The sequence below is a fragment of the Notolepis coatsorum genome, assembly GCF_963971535.1.
Source record: "Notolepis coatsorum genome assembly, chromosome: 18".
NCBI lineage: Eukaryota > Metazoa > Chordata > Actinopteri > Aulopiformes > Paralepididae > Notolepis > Notolepis coatsorum.
Window position 1 is genome coordinate 23,091,845 of NC_140182.1, and position 13,030 is coordinate 23,104,874.

Consider the following 13,030-nt stretch of genomic DNA (forward strand, 5'->3'; position numbering starts at 1 on the left):
AGATAATTATCCAGAACCATGTGCAGAACTCGAAAATTATTGCTAGCTGGTTCATGTGATCACGCCATCCTGATTTCAGCCTTCAAGAGCTGCCACTGGCTCTGTTGCTGTACTGAACAACTTACTGAAATAAATGAATCCGTTATCACGAGAAAACGTTGTTATATCGAGATAACTAAATAAGTAGTTATCACAAGAAAACGGACTTTGTTATATCGAGATAACAAAAGTGCTGGAGGAGGTGAAGCAGTTTCGCTATCTGGGAGATGTGATGGACTGTGAGGTGGAAGTGGAAAGGGCGGTGAGGGCGAGAGTGGCAGCGGCGTGGAGGAAGTGGCGGGAAATTAGTATACTGTTGAATGGAAACATAGTTGTAAAGATCAGAGGAGGGATATACATGTATGAAGCATGTGTGATATCAGTTCTCCTGTATGGTTCAGAAACGTGGGCAATGACAAAAAGGGTGATGGTGGTGTTAAGGAGCTTTGATCGGAAGATGTTGAGGTATGTGGCGGGAGTCAGATGGCAGGATGGGAGGACCAGTGCCGAGGTGGATGAGATCTGTGGTGTCAGATATGGAGATATGGACGTCTCAGGTGGTTTGAACATGTGAGAAGATCGGAGGAGGGGGGGATGTTGAAAGGGGTGGAGGAGATGATTGTGGATGGGTGGAGGCAGAGAGGGAGACCGAAGCAGACATGGAGGGGATGTGTGGAGAATGATGAGGAATCTGGAGATACATGTAGACATGGCACAAAACCGTGCCCAGCGGCGTGGAGTCAGCGCCCGTCCAACCTCACTGTAGTGGGAAAATAAAACGATGATGATGATAAATATCTACTCAGCTTTTTTGTGTTTGCTGAAGCTATAAAGGTGTCAAGTTACCACATATTGGACCATGATAGTTTGGACCTATTAGTGACATCACACATGGGACCTTTCAGAGAAGTACTGAGAAGCTCCTTCCTCTCCAGGGGGAGAATGTGAAAAAGACGCTCTCTGGTGGCAATATCTGCACAAATAACAATCTGTATAGTCAGTCACAAATAACCAGCTGTATAGTCAAAGTCACAAATAACAAGCTGTATAGTCAAAGTCACAAATAACAATCTGTATAGTCAAAGTCACAAATAACAATCTGTATAGTCAAAGTCACAAATAACAATCTGTATAGTCAAAGTCACAAATAACAATCTGTAGTCAAAGTCACAAATAACAATCTGTATAGTCAAAGTCACAAATAACAATCTGTATAGTCAAAGTCACAAATAACAATCTGTATAGTCAAAGTCACAAATAACAATCTGTATAGTCAAAGTCACAAATAACAATCTGTAGTCAAAGTCACAAATAACAATCTGTATAGTCAAAGTCACAAATAACAATCTGTATAGTCAAAGTCACAAATAACAATCTGTATAGTCAAAGTCACAAATAACAATCTGTATAGTCAAAGTCACAAATAACAATCTGCATAGTCAAAGTCACAAATAACAATCTGTAGTCAAAGTCACAAATAAAAATCTGTATAGTCAAAGTCACAAATAACAATCTGTATAGTTAAAGTCATGCCTCCAAGAGGAGTTACAGTAACCATGAATAACAATCTGTATACTAGTCAAAGTCATACCTCCAAGATGGGTTAACTATAAAGAAAATACGTTTGAGTGTAGGGGATCTTTAATAACCATTGATTGATTGATTGACATTTTTATTAACAGATTGCAGAACGGGTACAATACGGCTCAATGCACACAATTGTTAAGGGGATGCAGACCAGAGAAAGACTTTTCAATTACTTTTCAATATTCAATTCATCATCTGACCCATGTAAGTGACAGACGATTTAAGGTTTTATCAATCAATTCATGTTTTGATTTTCTTAGAAAAGAATTTGAGTTGCCTTGAGCCTCTAGTCTGTAATACAAATGTATTTCAGACATGCAAATATTAGTAATTTTATACCTATTCTTTCTGATTTGTTCAAGCAAAATCAATCTAATCTAATGTAACGTGTAATGTAGCATTTAATGTAGTCCATAAATATTTACTTTTGCATTCGATGTTTGACTTGATTTAAATAATACATTTAAATATTTTTTTAATATAGAATTAACTTGACCTGTCTGGCCTTTCAAACCCCCAGTCCGTCCTGCAGCATAATGCCATTACGTCCCACACACACAGAGGAGGTTGCCGTCGCTCTGAGATGTCATTGGTGGACTTGATTGATTGATTGATTGATTGATTGACATTTTTAATTAACAGATTGCAGAATGGGTACAGTACAGTACAGCTCAATACACACAATTGTTAAGGGGATACAGACCAGAGAAAGACTTTCGTCTTGTTTACATCAGGGTCCCCCATTTTCAATTCATGACATTTGTGACATACACAACATACAGATATTCAGATATAAGAATCTAATCTAATCATCTAATCTCTAATCTAATCATGACATTTATGACATACAGATATACAGTACTGTTACCTTTGTGACATACAAGATATGCAAATATACAGTACTGTTAAACAGATCCTAACAGTAAATATATACATACGAGGGGGAGGGAAATGTACATTAAGAGGGGGTGGGTGGGGAGCTCCAGTAGCTCACCGCATATCTCGGCGCTATCTCTGCGTCGGGGAAAACCGTGCTGCGTCACGGATCTGGTGGACTCGAGTTCGATTCCCGGACCCGCCGTCATTTACCAGAATGTCTTCCCCTGATCTGTATTCCGTTTCACCCTGTATCTGTCGGTCATGCTTGACCAGAAAAGCGATAAACGCTAAAAAAAAGAAAAGTAAAAAAAAATAAAATAAATAAAAATAGTCTTAAGAGGGGGTGGGTGGGTGCGAGGCTGTTTTTTTTTTTTTTTACAGAGATCCTAACAGAAAATATAATGGGGGAGGAGACTGTACATTGGGAGGGGCGGGGAGGGGGGTGCAAAGTGCAAGCATAGGGAGGGGCAACCACTGATTATGTGGAAAATTATCAATTATCTGAACTAATTGGGAAGCACAGAGGCAGAACCCTCATAGTGAACGAGCGTGGCCTTCCTGACGCAGGCTGCTTGATGGTGGACACTAGGTTGACTGTAGGTCTTCAGGTCTGCTTGTGTTGCTGCTGGATAATGAGCCGTCTGGTCCTTCAGCATGAACAACGCAGGATCTACACAGGTTGCAGAGAGGCTTCCGTGGAACATTAGTGGTAAGTTGGAAACTGTCTTAAAGGTGCACTATGATGCAGTTTGAAGGGAGGGGGATTTGTTTAGGCTTGCAGAGTCTCAGATTAATTTACAAAACACATTTATACATATAATTCTTGCAAATATTCGATCTAATATCTCAAAGAAAAACCATTGCACGGCACTGTGTGAAGCAAACATTAGCGTATATGTTTGGATACAAAACAATAACTTTTCTGGTGGCTTTTATGAAAATACCTTGGAGTTCTTCACTTCTCTGACTCTCCCTAAATGACAATGCACCTTCAATAGAATGCTTTATACAACATGTTAATAGAATGTTTTATGCAACATGTTAATAGAATGTTTTATACAACATGTTAATAGAATGTTATATACAACATGTTAATATAATGTTATATACAACATGTTAATAGAATGTTATATACAACATGTTAATAGAATGTTATATACAACATGTTAATAGAATGTTATATACAACATGTTAATATAATGTTATATATAACATGTTAATAGAATGTTACGTATATACAACAGGTTAATATAATGTTATATACAACATGTTAATATAATGTTATATACAACATGTTAATAGAATGTTTTATACAACATGTTAATATAATGATATACAACATATTAATAGAATGTTATATACAACATGTTAATATAATGTTATATACAACATATTAATATAATGTTATATACAACATATGAATATAATGTTATATACAACATGTTAATAGAATGTTATATACAACATGTTAATAGAATGTTATATACAACATGTTAATAGAATGTTATATACAACAGGTTAATATAATGTTATATACAAAATGTTAATAGAATGTTATATACAAAATGTTAATAGAATGTTATATACAACATGTTAATGTTATATACAACATGTTAATATAATGTTATATACAACATGTTAATAGAATGTTATATACAACATGTTAATAGAATGTTATATACAACATGTTAATAGAATGTTATATACAACATGTTAATATAATGTTATATATAACATGTTAATAGAATGTTACGTATATACAACAGGTTAATATAATGTTATATACAACATGTTAATAGAATGTTATATACAACATGTTAATAGAATGTTATATACAACATGTTAATAGAATGATATACAACATATTAATAGAATGTTATATACAACATGTTAATATAATGTTATATACAACATATTAATATAATGTTATATACAACATATGAATATAATGTTATATACAACATGTTAATAGAATGTTATATACAACATGTTAATAGAATGTTATATACAACATGTTAATAGAATGTTATATACAACAGGTTAATATAATGTTATATACAAAATGTTAATAGAATGTTATATACAAAATGTTAATAGAATGTTATATACAACATGTTAATATGTTATATACAACATGTTAATATAATGTTATATACAACATGTTAATATAATGTTATATACAACATGTTAATATAATGTTATATACAACATGTTAATAGAATGTTATATACAACATGTTAATAGAATGTTTTATACAACATGTTAATATAATGTTATATACAACATGTTAATATAATGTTATATACAACAGGTTAATATAATGTTATATACAACATGATAATATAATGTTATATACAACATGTTAATATAATGTTATATACAACATGTTATGTTATATACAACATGATAATATAATGTTATATACAACATGTGCTCTGGGAGCTTCCTCTCACCTTTAGCTCCAATGTGTGCCTTTCATGTTCAATTATGGTGCATGTCATAAAAACAGTTGTATCTCTTTCTGCTACAAAGATAATATTTGTATATAGACCCAAACTCGACGGAGTCAGGTAGAGCTAGTTCCATTCACTTTCATTCTGCTGGGATTGTGTACGTTTTTACTAGAATTTTATTTAACTTGTCATGTTCATTCATCCTCTTCATCAAGAACTCCGTTCACTTTTTTAGTTTTTTAAGCAACTGAAGAGTCATAGACAGTGTGTTTACCGTGTAGCTCAATATTAGCCAGGTTAGATTCTCCAGACAGGGACTAGCGGGGGAGGTGGTGTTAGCCAGGTGAGATTCTCCAGACAGGCACTAGTGGGGGAGGTGGTGTTAGCCAGGTGAGATTCTCCAGACAGGTACTAGTGGGGGAGGTGGTGTTAGCCAGGTGAGATTCTCCAGACAGGCACTAGTGGGGGAGGTGGTGTTAGCCAGGTGAGATGCTCCAGACAGGGACTAGTGGGGGAGGTGGTGTTAGCCAGGTTAGATTCTCCAGCCAGGGACTAGCGGGGGAGGTGGTGTTAGCCAGGTGAGATTCTCCAGACAGGGACTAGTGAGGGAGGTGGTGTTAGCCAGGTTAGATTCTCCAGACAGGGACTAGCGGTTGAGGTGGTGTTAGCCAGGTGAGATTCTCCAGACAGGGACTAGCGGGGGAGGTGGTGTTAGCCAGGTGAGATTCTCCAGACAGGGACTAGTGGGGGAGGTGGTGTTAGCCAGGTGAGATTCTCCAGACAGGGACTAGTGGGGGAGGTGGTGTTAGCCAGGTGAGATTCTCCAGACAGGGACTAGTGGGGGAGGTGGTGTTAGCCAGGTGAGATTCTCCAGACAGGGACTAGTGGGGGAGGTGGTGTTAGCCAGGTTAGATTCTCCAGACAGGGACTAGCGGGGGAGGTGGTGTTAGCCAGGTGAGATTCTCCAGACAGGGACTAGTGGGGGAGGTGGTGTTAGCCAGGTGAGATTCTCCAGACAGGGACTAGTGGGGGAGGTGGTGTTAGCCAGGTGAGATTCTCCAGACAGGGACTAGTGGGGGAGGTGGTGTTAGCCAGGTGAGATGCTCCAGACAGGGACTAGTGGGGGAGGTGGTGTTAGCCAGGTGAGATGCTCCAGACAGGCACTAGTGGGGGAGATGGTGTTAGCCAGGTGAGATGCTCCAGACAGGGACTAGTGGGGGAGGTGGTGTTAGCCAGGTGGCGTGAATATTTTCCCTAACAGAGTTGCACTTCCGCGTTCGGTTTGGGCGATCTGATTGGCCACTGACGTTTCTGGTCATGTGACATCTGCGCCAATCATGTGACGCCTGTTTCTATCACTGGTTAAGCTTAGGCACTCTTTCGAAGTTGGTTAAGGTTAGAGTTTGTCTTAGAGCAGGGCGATAGAACACCAGCCCTGATACTCTAACCTTAACCAACTTCGAAAGAGTCGCCTAAGCTTAACCAGTGATAGAACTAGGCGTTAGGTAGTTTGCAGGCTGTTAGAGGCGGAAATAGGCGCAGAAACAGGCGTCACACGATTGGCGCAGATATCACATGACCAGAAACGTCAGTGGCCAATCAGATCGCGCAAATCGAACACGGAAGTGCAACTCCGTTAGGTAAAATATTCACGCAGCCAGGTGAGATGCTCCAGACAGGGACTAGTGAGGGAGGAGGAGGTGTTAGCCAGGTGAGATTCTCCAGACAGGGACTATTGGGGGAGGTGGTGTTAGCCAGGTGGCCTGTACGTTAATGCCAAGCAAGCAGTGCAAAAATGCTTCCGCATTCGTCACCGCACGCTAGTGCGGTAAAGCGCCCTTCTTTTCAGACAAATGCTACCGTGCGTGCACCGGCGGCGGCGTGCTCGCTCAGGTGCGTGCGTGCGCCGGCGTGCTCGCGCGAGGTGCCCGCGCATGCGACACGAGCGGAGCTCAATATATATAAGTCACCGCCCCTAAATTCAGTATCTAGCAATAGCTCAATTGGCAAGGACACATGGCTGTGGATCCTATGGCTTGTTTGCTGGCGAGTTCGAATCCCATCGAAAATATTTTTTAACGTGATTTTTTTTTAACGTGTATTCTTTCGCCGATTAAGGTTAGGCATTGTTTCGGAGTTGGTTAAGGTTAGAACGGTTAAGTTTAGGCGCTGTTAAGGAGCTGGTTAAGGTTAGAGTTTGTCAAAGAGAATGGCAATATAATTTCTATGGTTAAGGTTAGGCATGGTTTCGGAGTTGGTTAAGGTTAGAACGGTTAAGTTTAGGCGTTGTTAAGGAGCTGGTTAAGGTTAGAGTTTGTCAAAGAGAATGGCAATAGACAGCCTATTTCCGCGCGACCTGGGCGCTGGGCGGCGGAAAATGAAAGGCGCATTACTGCATGCCACTACGGTAAGTTTTTGCACTGCTTGCTTGGCATAAAGCTAGATTCACTAATGGGGGAGGTGGTGTTAGCCAGGTGAGATTCACTAATCGGGGAGGTGGTGTTAGCCAGGTGAGATTCTCCAGACAGGGACTAGTGGGGGAGGTGGTGTTAGCCAGGTGAGATTCTCCAGACAGGGACTAGTGGGGGAGGTGGTGTTAGCCAGGTGAGATTCTCCAGACAGGGACTAGTGGGGGAGGTGGTGTTAGCCAGGTGAGATTCTCCAGACAGGGACTAGTGGGGGAGGAGGTGTTAGCCAGGTGAGATTCTCCAGACAGGGACTAATGGGGGAGGTGGTGTTAGCCAGGTGAGATGCTCCAGACAGGAACTATTGGGGGAGGTGGTGTTAGCCAGGTGAGATTCACTAATGGGGGAGGTGGTGTTAGCCAGGTGAGATTCACTAATCGGGGAGGTGGTGTTAGCCAGGTGAGATTCTCCAGACAGGGACTAGTGGGGGAGGTGGTGTTAGCCAGGTGAGATTCACTAATCGGGGAGGTGGTGTTAGCCAGGTGAGATTCTCCAGACAGGGACTAGTGGGGGAGGTGGTGTTAGCCAGGTGAGATTCTCCAGACAGGGACTAGTGGGGGAGGTGGTGTTAGCCAGGTGAGATTCTCCAGACAGGGACTAGTGGGGGAGGTGGTGTTAGCCAGGTGAGATGCTCCAGACAGGAACTAGTGGGGGAGGAGGTGTTAGCCAGGTGGCTTATATATTAAAGGCAGCCCAAGAGTGCTTCCGCGTTTCTCTGATTGGCCATGACGCCCACGTGACAGCGCGCTAGCACGCCCCGCGGCAGAGCGGCAGCGGCAGAGCGGAGCGGCAGCGGCGCATAGGTTGCCGCGGCATTATGCATTACGTTTAATTAATTTATCATCTCTCTATATAATAATAATAACTTTATTTGTATAGCACTTTTCATACAGAGGTTGCAGTTCAAAGTGCTTCACAACAGTAAAAAATACAGGCATAAGCGAGCATAAAAAGATAGACGGGTAGAATCACAGTGTTTCACATTAGGATCTAGCATCCCAATAGGCTCTCCGCTTACAGTTTTCAGTAACACAAATAGTAAAAATAGTTTAAAATGATTCAGTTTAAAAATAGTCAAAAAATTATAAAATAGAACGGACATAAAAAATACAGGCATGAGCGAGCATAGCAAGATATGGCAAATCACAGTGTTTCACATTAGGATCTAGCATCCTAATAGGCTCTCTATTCAGTAATACTCCTGTAGTTCATGAACAAATAATCACAGTGTTTCACATTTGGATCTAGCAAATAATAAGAATAAAATGATTCAGTTTAAAAATAGTCATAAATAATCCTGTATGCATCGTTGTTTAGTGTGTATGTGTGTTTATTGTGTTGTGTGTGTGTGTGTGTGGTTGTACTTCAGCTACTACTACTCTACAACTACCACTCCAGGACACAGTTAACCTAGATCAACGCTACTCTACAACTACCACTCCAGTACACAGTTAACCTAGATCTACTACTACTACAGCTACTACTACTCTACAACTACTACTCCAGGACACAGTTAACCTAGATCTACTACTACTCTACAACTACTACTCCAGGACACAGTTAACCTAGATCTACCAGGACACAGTTAACCTAGATCTACAACTACAACGCTACAACTACTACTACTCTACTCCAGGACACAGTTAACCTAGATCTACTCTACAACTACCACTCCAGGACACAGTTAACCTAGATCTACTACTACTCTACCCCAGGACACAGTTAACCTAGATCTACCAGGACACAGTTAACCTAGATCTACATATCTACATATAAACGTAACTAGCGTCTGTCTTTCTTTCGCCGGTTAAGTTTAGGCATTCTTTCGGAGTTGGTTAAGGTTAGAGTTTGTCGCAGAGCATGGCAATAGAATGCCTGTCTTTCTTTCGCCGGAGCAGCAGCCTATTTCCGCTCTGCCGCGATAAGCCGCGGTCACATGCGGCTTGGCCAATCAGAGAAACGCGGAAGCACTCTTGGGCCGCCTTTAATATAGATGCAGCCAGGTGAGATTCTCCAGACAGGGACTAGTGGGGGAGGTGGTGTTAGCCAGGTGAGATTCTCCAGACAGGGACTAGTGGGGGAGGTGGTGTTAGCCAGGTGAGATTCTCCAGACAGGGACTAGTGGGGGAGGTGGTGTTAGCCAGGTGAGATTCTCCAGACAGGGACTAGTGGGGGAGGTGGTGTTAGCCAGGTGAGATGCTCCAGACAGGGACTAGTGGGGGAGGTGGTGTTAGCCAGGTGAGATTCTCCAGACAGGGACTAGCGGGGGAGGTGGTGTTAGCCAGGTGAGATTCTCCAGACAGGGACTAGCGGGGGAGGTGGTGTTAGCCAGGTGAGATTCTCCAGACAGGGACTAGTGGGGGAGGTGGTGTTAGCCAGGTGAGATTCTCCAGACAGGGACTAGTGGGGGAGGTGGTGTTAGCCAGGTGAGATTCTCCAGACAGGGACTAGTGGGGGAGGTGGTGTTAGCCAGGTGAGATTCTCCAGACAGGGACTAGTGGGGGAGGTGGTGTTAGCCAGGTGAGATTCTCCAGACAGGGACTAGTGGGGGAGGTGACGCTTGTTCAGTTGTCCCTCCCTGCTTTTAAAAAATGTTTCCTAAGCCTGTTGTCAATATTATATTAACATAACTGGATATTTTTAAAACCTGTATCTCAATGTTTTAGAAGGTCATCAAAGTGTTTTTTTCGTGTGTTTGTGTGACCTGTTCTCCAGGTAATATGGGGCATCCATCCAGAAACAAGCTCAACGACAGCTTTAACGAGCTCGGCACCCCCGTTAACGGCACCCGCCAGTCTCCCGGTGGAGCGGCCTGTCCGTACGACACGCCTCAGCTCGTCCTCATCGTCATGGTCACCGCCTCCCTGAGCCTCGCCACCGTCCTGGGCAACACGCTGGTGATGCTGAGCATCAGAGTCAACCGCAAGCTACAGACCGTCAACAACTACTTCCTGTTCAGCCTGGCGTGTGCCGACCTGATCACCGGCCTGGTGTCCATGAACCTGTACGGCCTGTACATCACCCTGGGCCGCTGGCCGCTGGGCGCCGCGCTGTGCGACCTGTGGCTGGTGCTGGACTACGTGGCGAGCAGCGCCTCGGTGATGAACCTCCTGGTCATCAGCTTCGATCGCTACTTCTGTGTGACCCGGCCGCTCAGCTACCCGGCCCGGAGGACGACCAGACTGGCCGGCCTGATGATCGCCGGAGCCTGGCTGTTCCCACTGCTCCTCTGGACGCCCGCCATCCTCTGCTGGCAGAGCCTCACGGGCAAACGCATCGTGCCCGACGGGGACTGCTACATCCAGCTGCTGTCCAGCCCTGCGGTCACGCTGGCGACCACGCTCCCGTCGTTTTACCTACCAGCCGTCGTCATGATCGGCTTGTATGCCTGCATCTCCTTAGCCAGCCACAGGCGCCTCAGGGGCGTGACGAGGACCTCCGGCGGTGCCGTCGAAGGTGTTCTGCTCAAGAGGAGGAGCTCGAGGAGGAGGCGGGGGGTGGGCGGCGAGCAGGAGACCAGGAGGAGCTCGAGGAGTAGGCGGGGGGCCGGCGAGCAGGAGACCAGGAGCTCGGACACGGAGACCGACTACGGCGCTCTGACCGAGACGCAAAATGGCTGCTCGGCCCACATCCAGCAACGCACACTGGCCTCGGCTTCCCTCAACAACACCCTCGCCGGCTTCAGCAAGTCCCAGGAGAGGACGAAGCGTCGGATACTGGCGAGGGAGAGGAAGGTCACCAGGACCATATCGGCCATTCTGTTGGCCTTCATCGTGACCTGGACGCCGTACAACGTCATGGCCGTCGTCGGGGCCTTCTGCCACGTCTGTATCCCGGACGCCGTGTGGATCGTGGGCTACTGGTTATGCTACGTCAACAGCACCGTCAACCCAGGCTGCTACGCCATGTGTAACGTCACCTTCCGAAAGACCTTCCGGAGCCTTCTGCAGTGTCGGTGTGGGGACACGAGTCAGAAGGAGAGGCAACGGGCTTCCGATGCTTCCTAACAATCTTTATATGCTTCCTAACAATCTTTATATGCTTCCTAACAATCTTTCTATGCTTCCTAACATCCTTTCTATGCTTCCTAACATCCTTTCTATGCTTCCTAACATCCTTTCTATGCTTCCTAACATCCTTCCGATGCTTCCTATCATCCTTCCTATGCTTCCTATCACCCTTCCTATGCTTCCTATCACCCTTCCTATGCTTCCTAACATCCTTTCTATGCTTCCTAACATCCTTTCTATGCTTCCTAACATCCTTCCGATGCTTCCTATCACCCTTCCTATGCTTCCATGCTAATATCTGAAATTGGAGAGCAGTCAGTGTGTTTGTGTGTTTGTCTGTCTGTGTGTCGCCTGGTGGAGATTTGCTCTCTACTGAGCACACTGTTCTAGTTCCAAATGAGCCAATTGCCCAATTAGCCTTGTATGGAACCAATATCTATATCCAACACCAGTATCGGTATCAGGCCATCTCTATATGTAGATGTATATATTTTTTTCTCAGTGAAAGATGCAGATTTTGGTTGCTGGATGTCAGATGATGTGTCTTGTTTTTTAAAGCCCATAATCTCACACATAAAAAAAACAAATAATGAACTGTCTCACATCCACATCAAAGATACTCGAAAAAGATTTTGTAAATATAATTTGATTGATTGAAAAATATGGGTTATTGAGTGACCATCAATATGGTTTTAGGAGCAATAGATCAACATCCTTAGCAGTGATAGATTTTGTGGAAAATATATCAACAGCAATTAATGAAAAACAACCCTCAATAGGTGTATTTATTGACTTATGTAAAGCATTTGACACAATTTATCATTCCCTGCTTTTACAAAAAATGGAACGGTATGGAATAAGAGGTGTCACTCATCATTGGTTAAGAAGTTATTTAAATAATAGGTTTCAATATGTAAACATTCACACTTTGAGCGCCAGGGGTCGCTATGGGCGTTGGGCCGTTGTGTGCCAGCGCTCTGTTCAATGGGAATAAGTTCCGGTGTTTTCAGTGCTAAACCTATATTAAATATGATAGCTATGGATCTAATAACATGTCGATTGTCAGTGAGTTTCTTCCGGTCAACATGCAAAAAACCAGATAATTTTTTCATCCATACATTTCCGTTTTATACCGTGGTGAATATGAGTATAGTTTTAGAGTGATCCTGTGTAATGCCAGGAAACTCCGGCAAACAGAGTTTCAGTGCATTTCATTATAAATTGTGCCATTTCTCGCCTGATTATTGAATCAATCTGAAATCAACGCTAGATTATCGGTATTATGTTTCATCATGCATGCACGAAAGGGTGGGGAGGGGGGGGGGGTTCTATGCTTCGAGCGCCACCAACGGCATACATTACACAGTACATTACAGACACACGCTGCAATCGCGGGGGAAAAAAATCATCGGATCAACGCAAGATTGATAACATATAGTCCTTACCTCGTCTATGATGTACTGCAAAAAGAAGAATCCAATTATCTGATCGCCATTCCAAATACTGATCGAGGTCGTGTGTCCAACGTTCATCCACCAAAACACATGAATCCACGGTGCTCGAGTTTCCCCAGTCCGTGTGTTATAACGTTACTCAT

At 43.5% G+C, this 13,030-nt stretch overlaps 1 protein-coding gene across 1 annotated transcript in view; it reads left to right on the plus strand.

Annotated features, from left to right (window-relative positions):
* The window catches only part of ambra1b (autophagy/beclin-1 regulator 1b), a gene marked incomplete at its 3' end in the record, with an annotated part of 130,033 nt that extends 118,603 nt beyond the window's left edge, over window positions 1–11,430 (plus strand). Inside the window, exon 23 of the mRNA XM_084335105.1 lies at window positions 10,139–11,430. Coding sequence (XP_084191231.1) covers window positions 10,139–11,430 — 1,292 coding nt within the window. The remainder of the gene's footprint in view (window positions 1–10,138) is intronic.
* Between the last annotated feature and the right edge of the window lie 1,600 nt (window positions 11,431–13,030).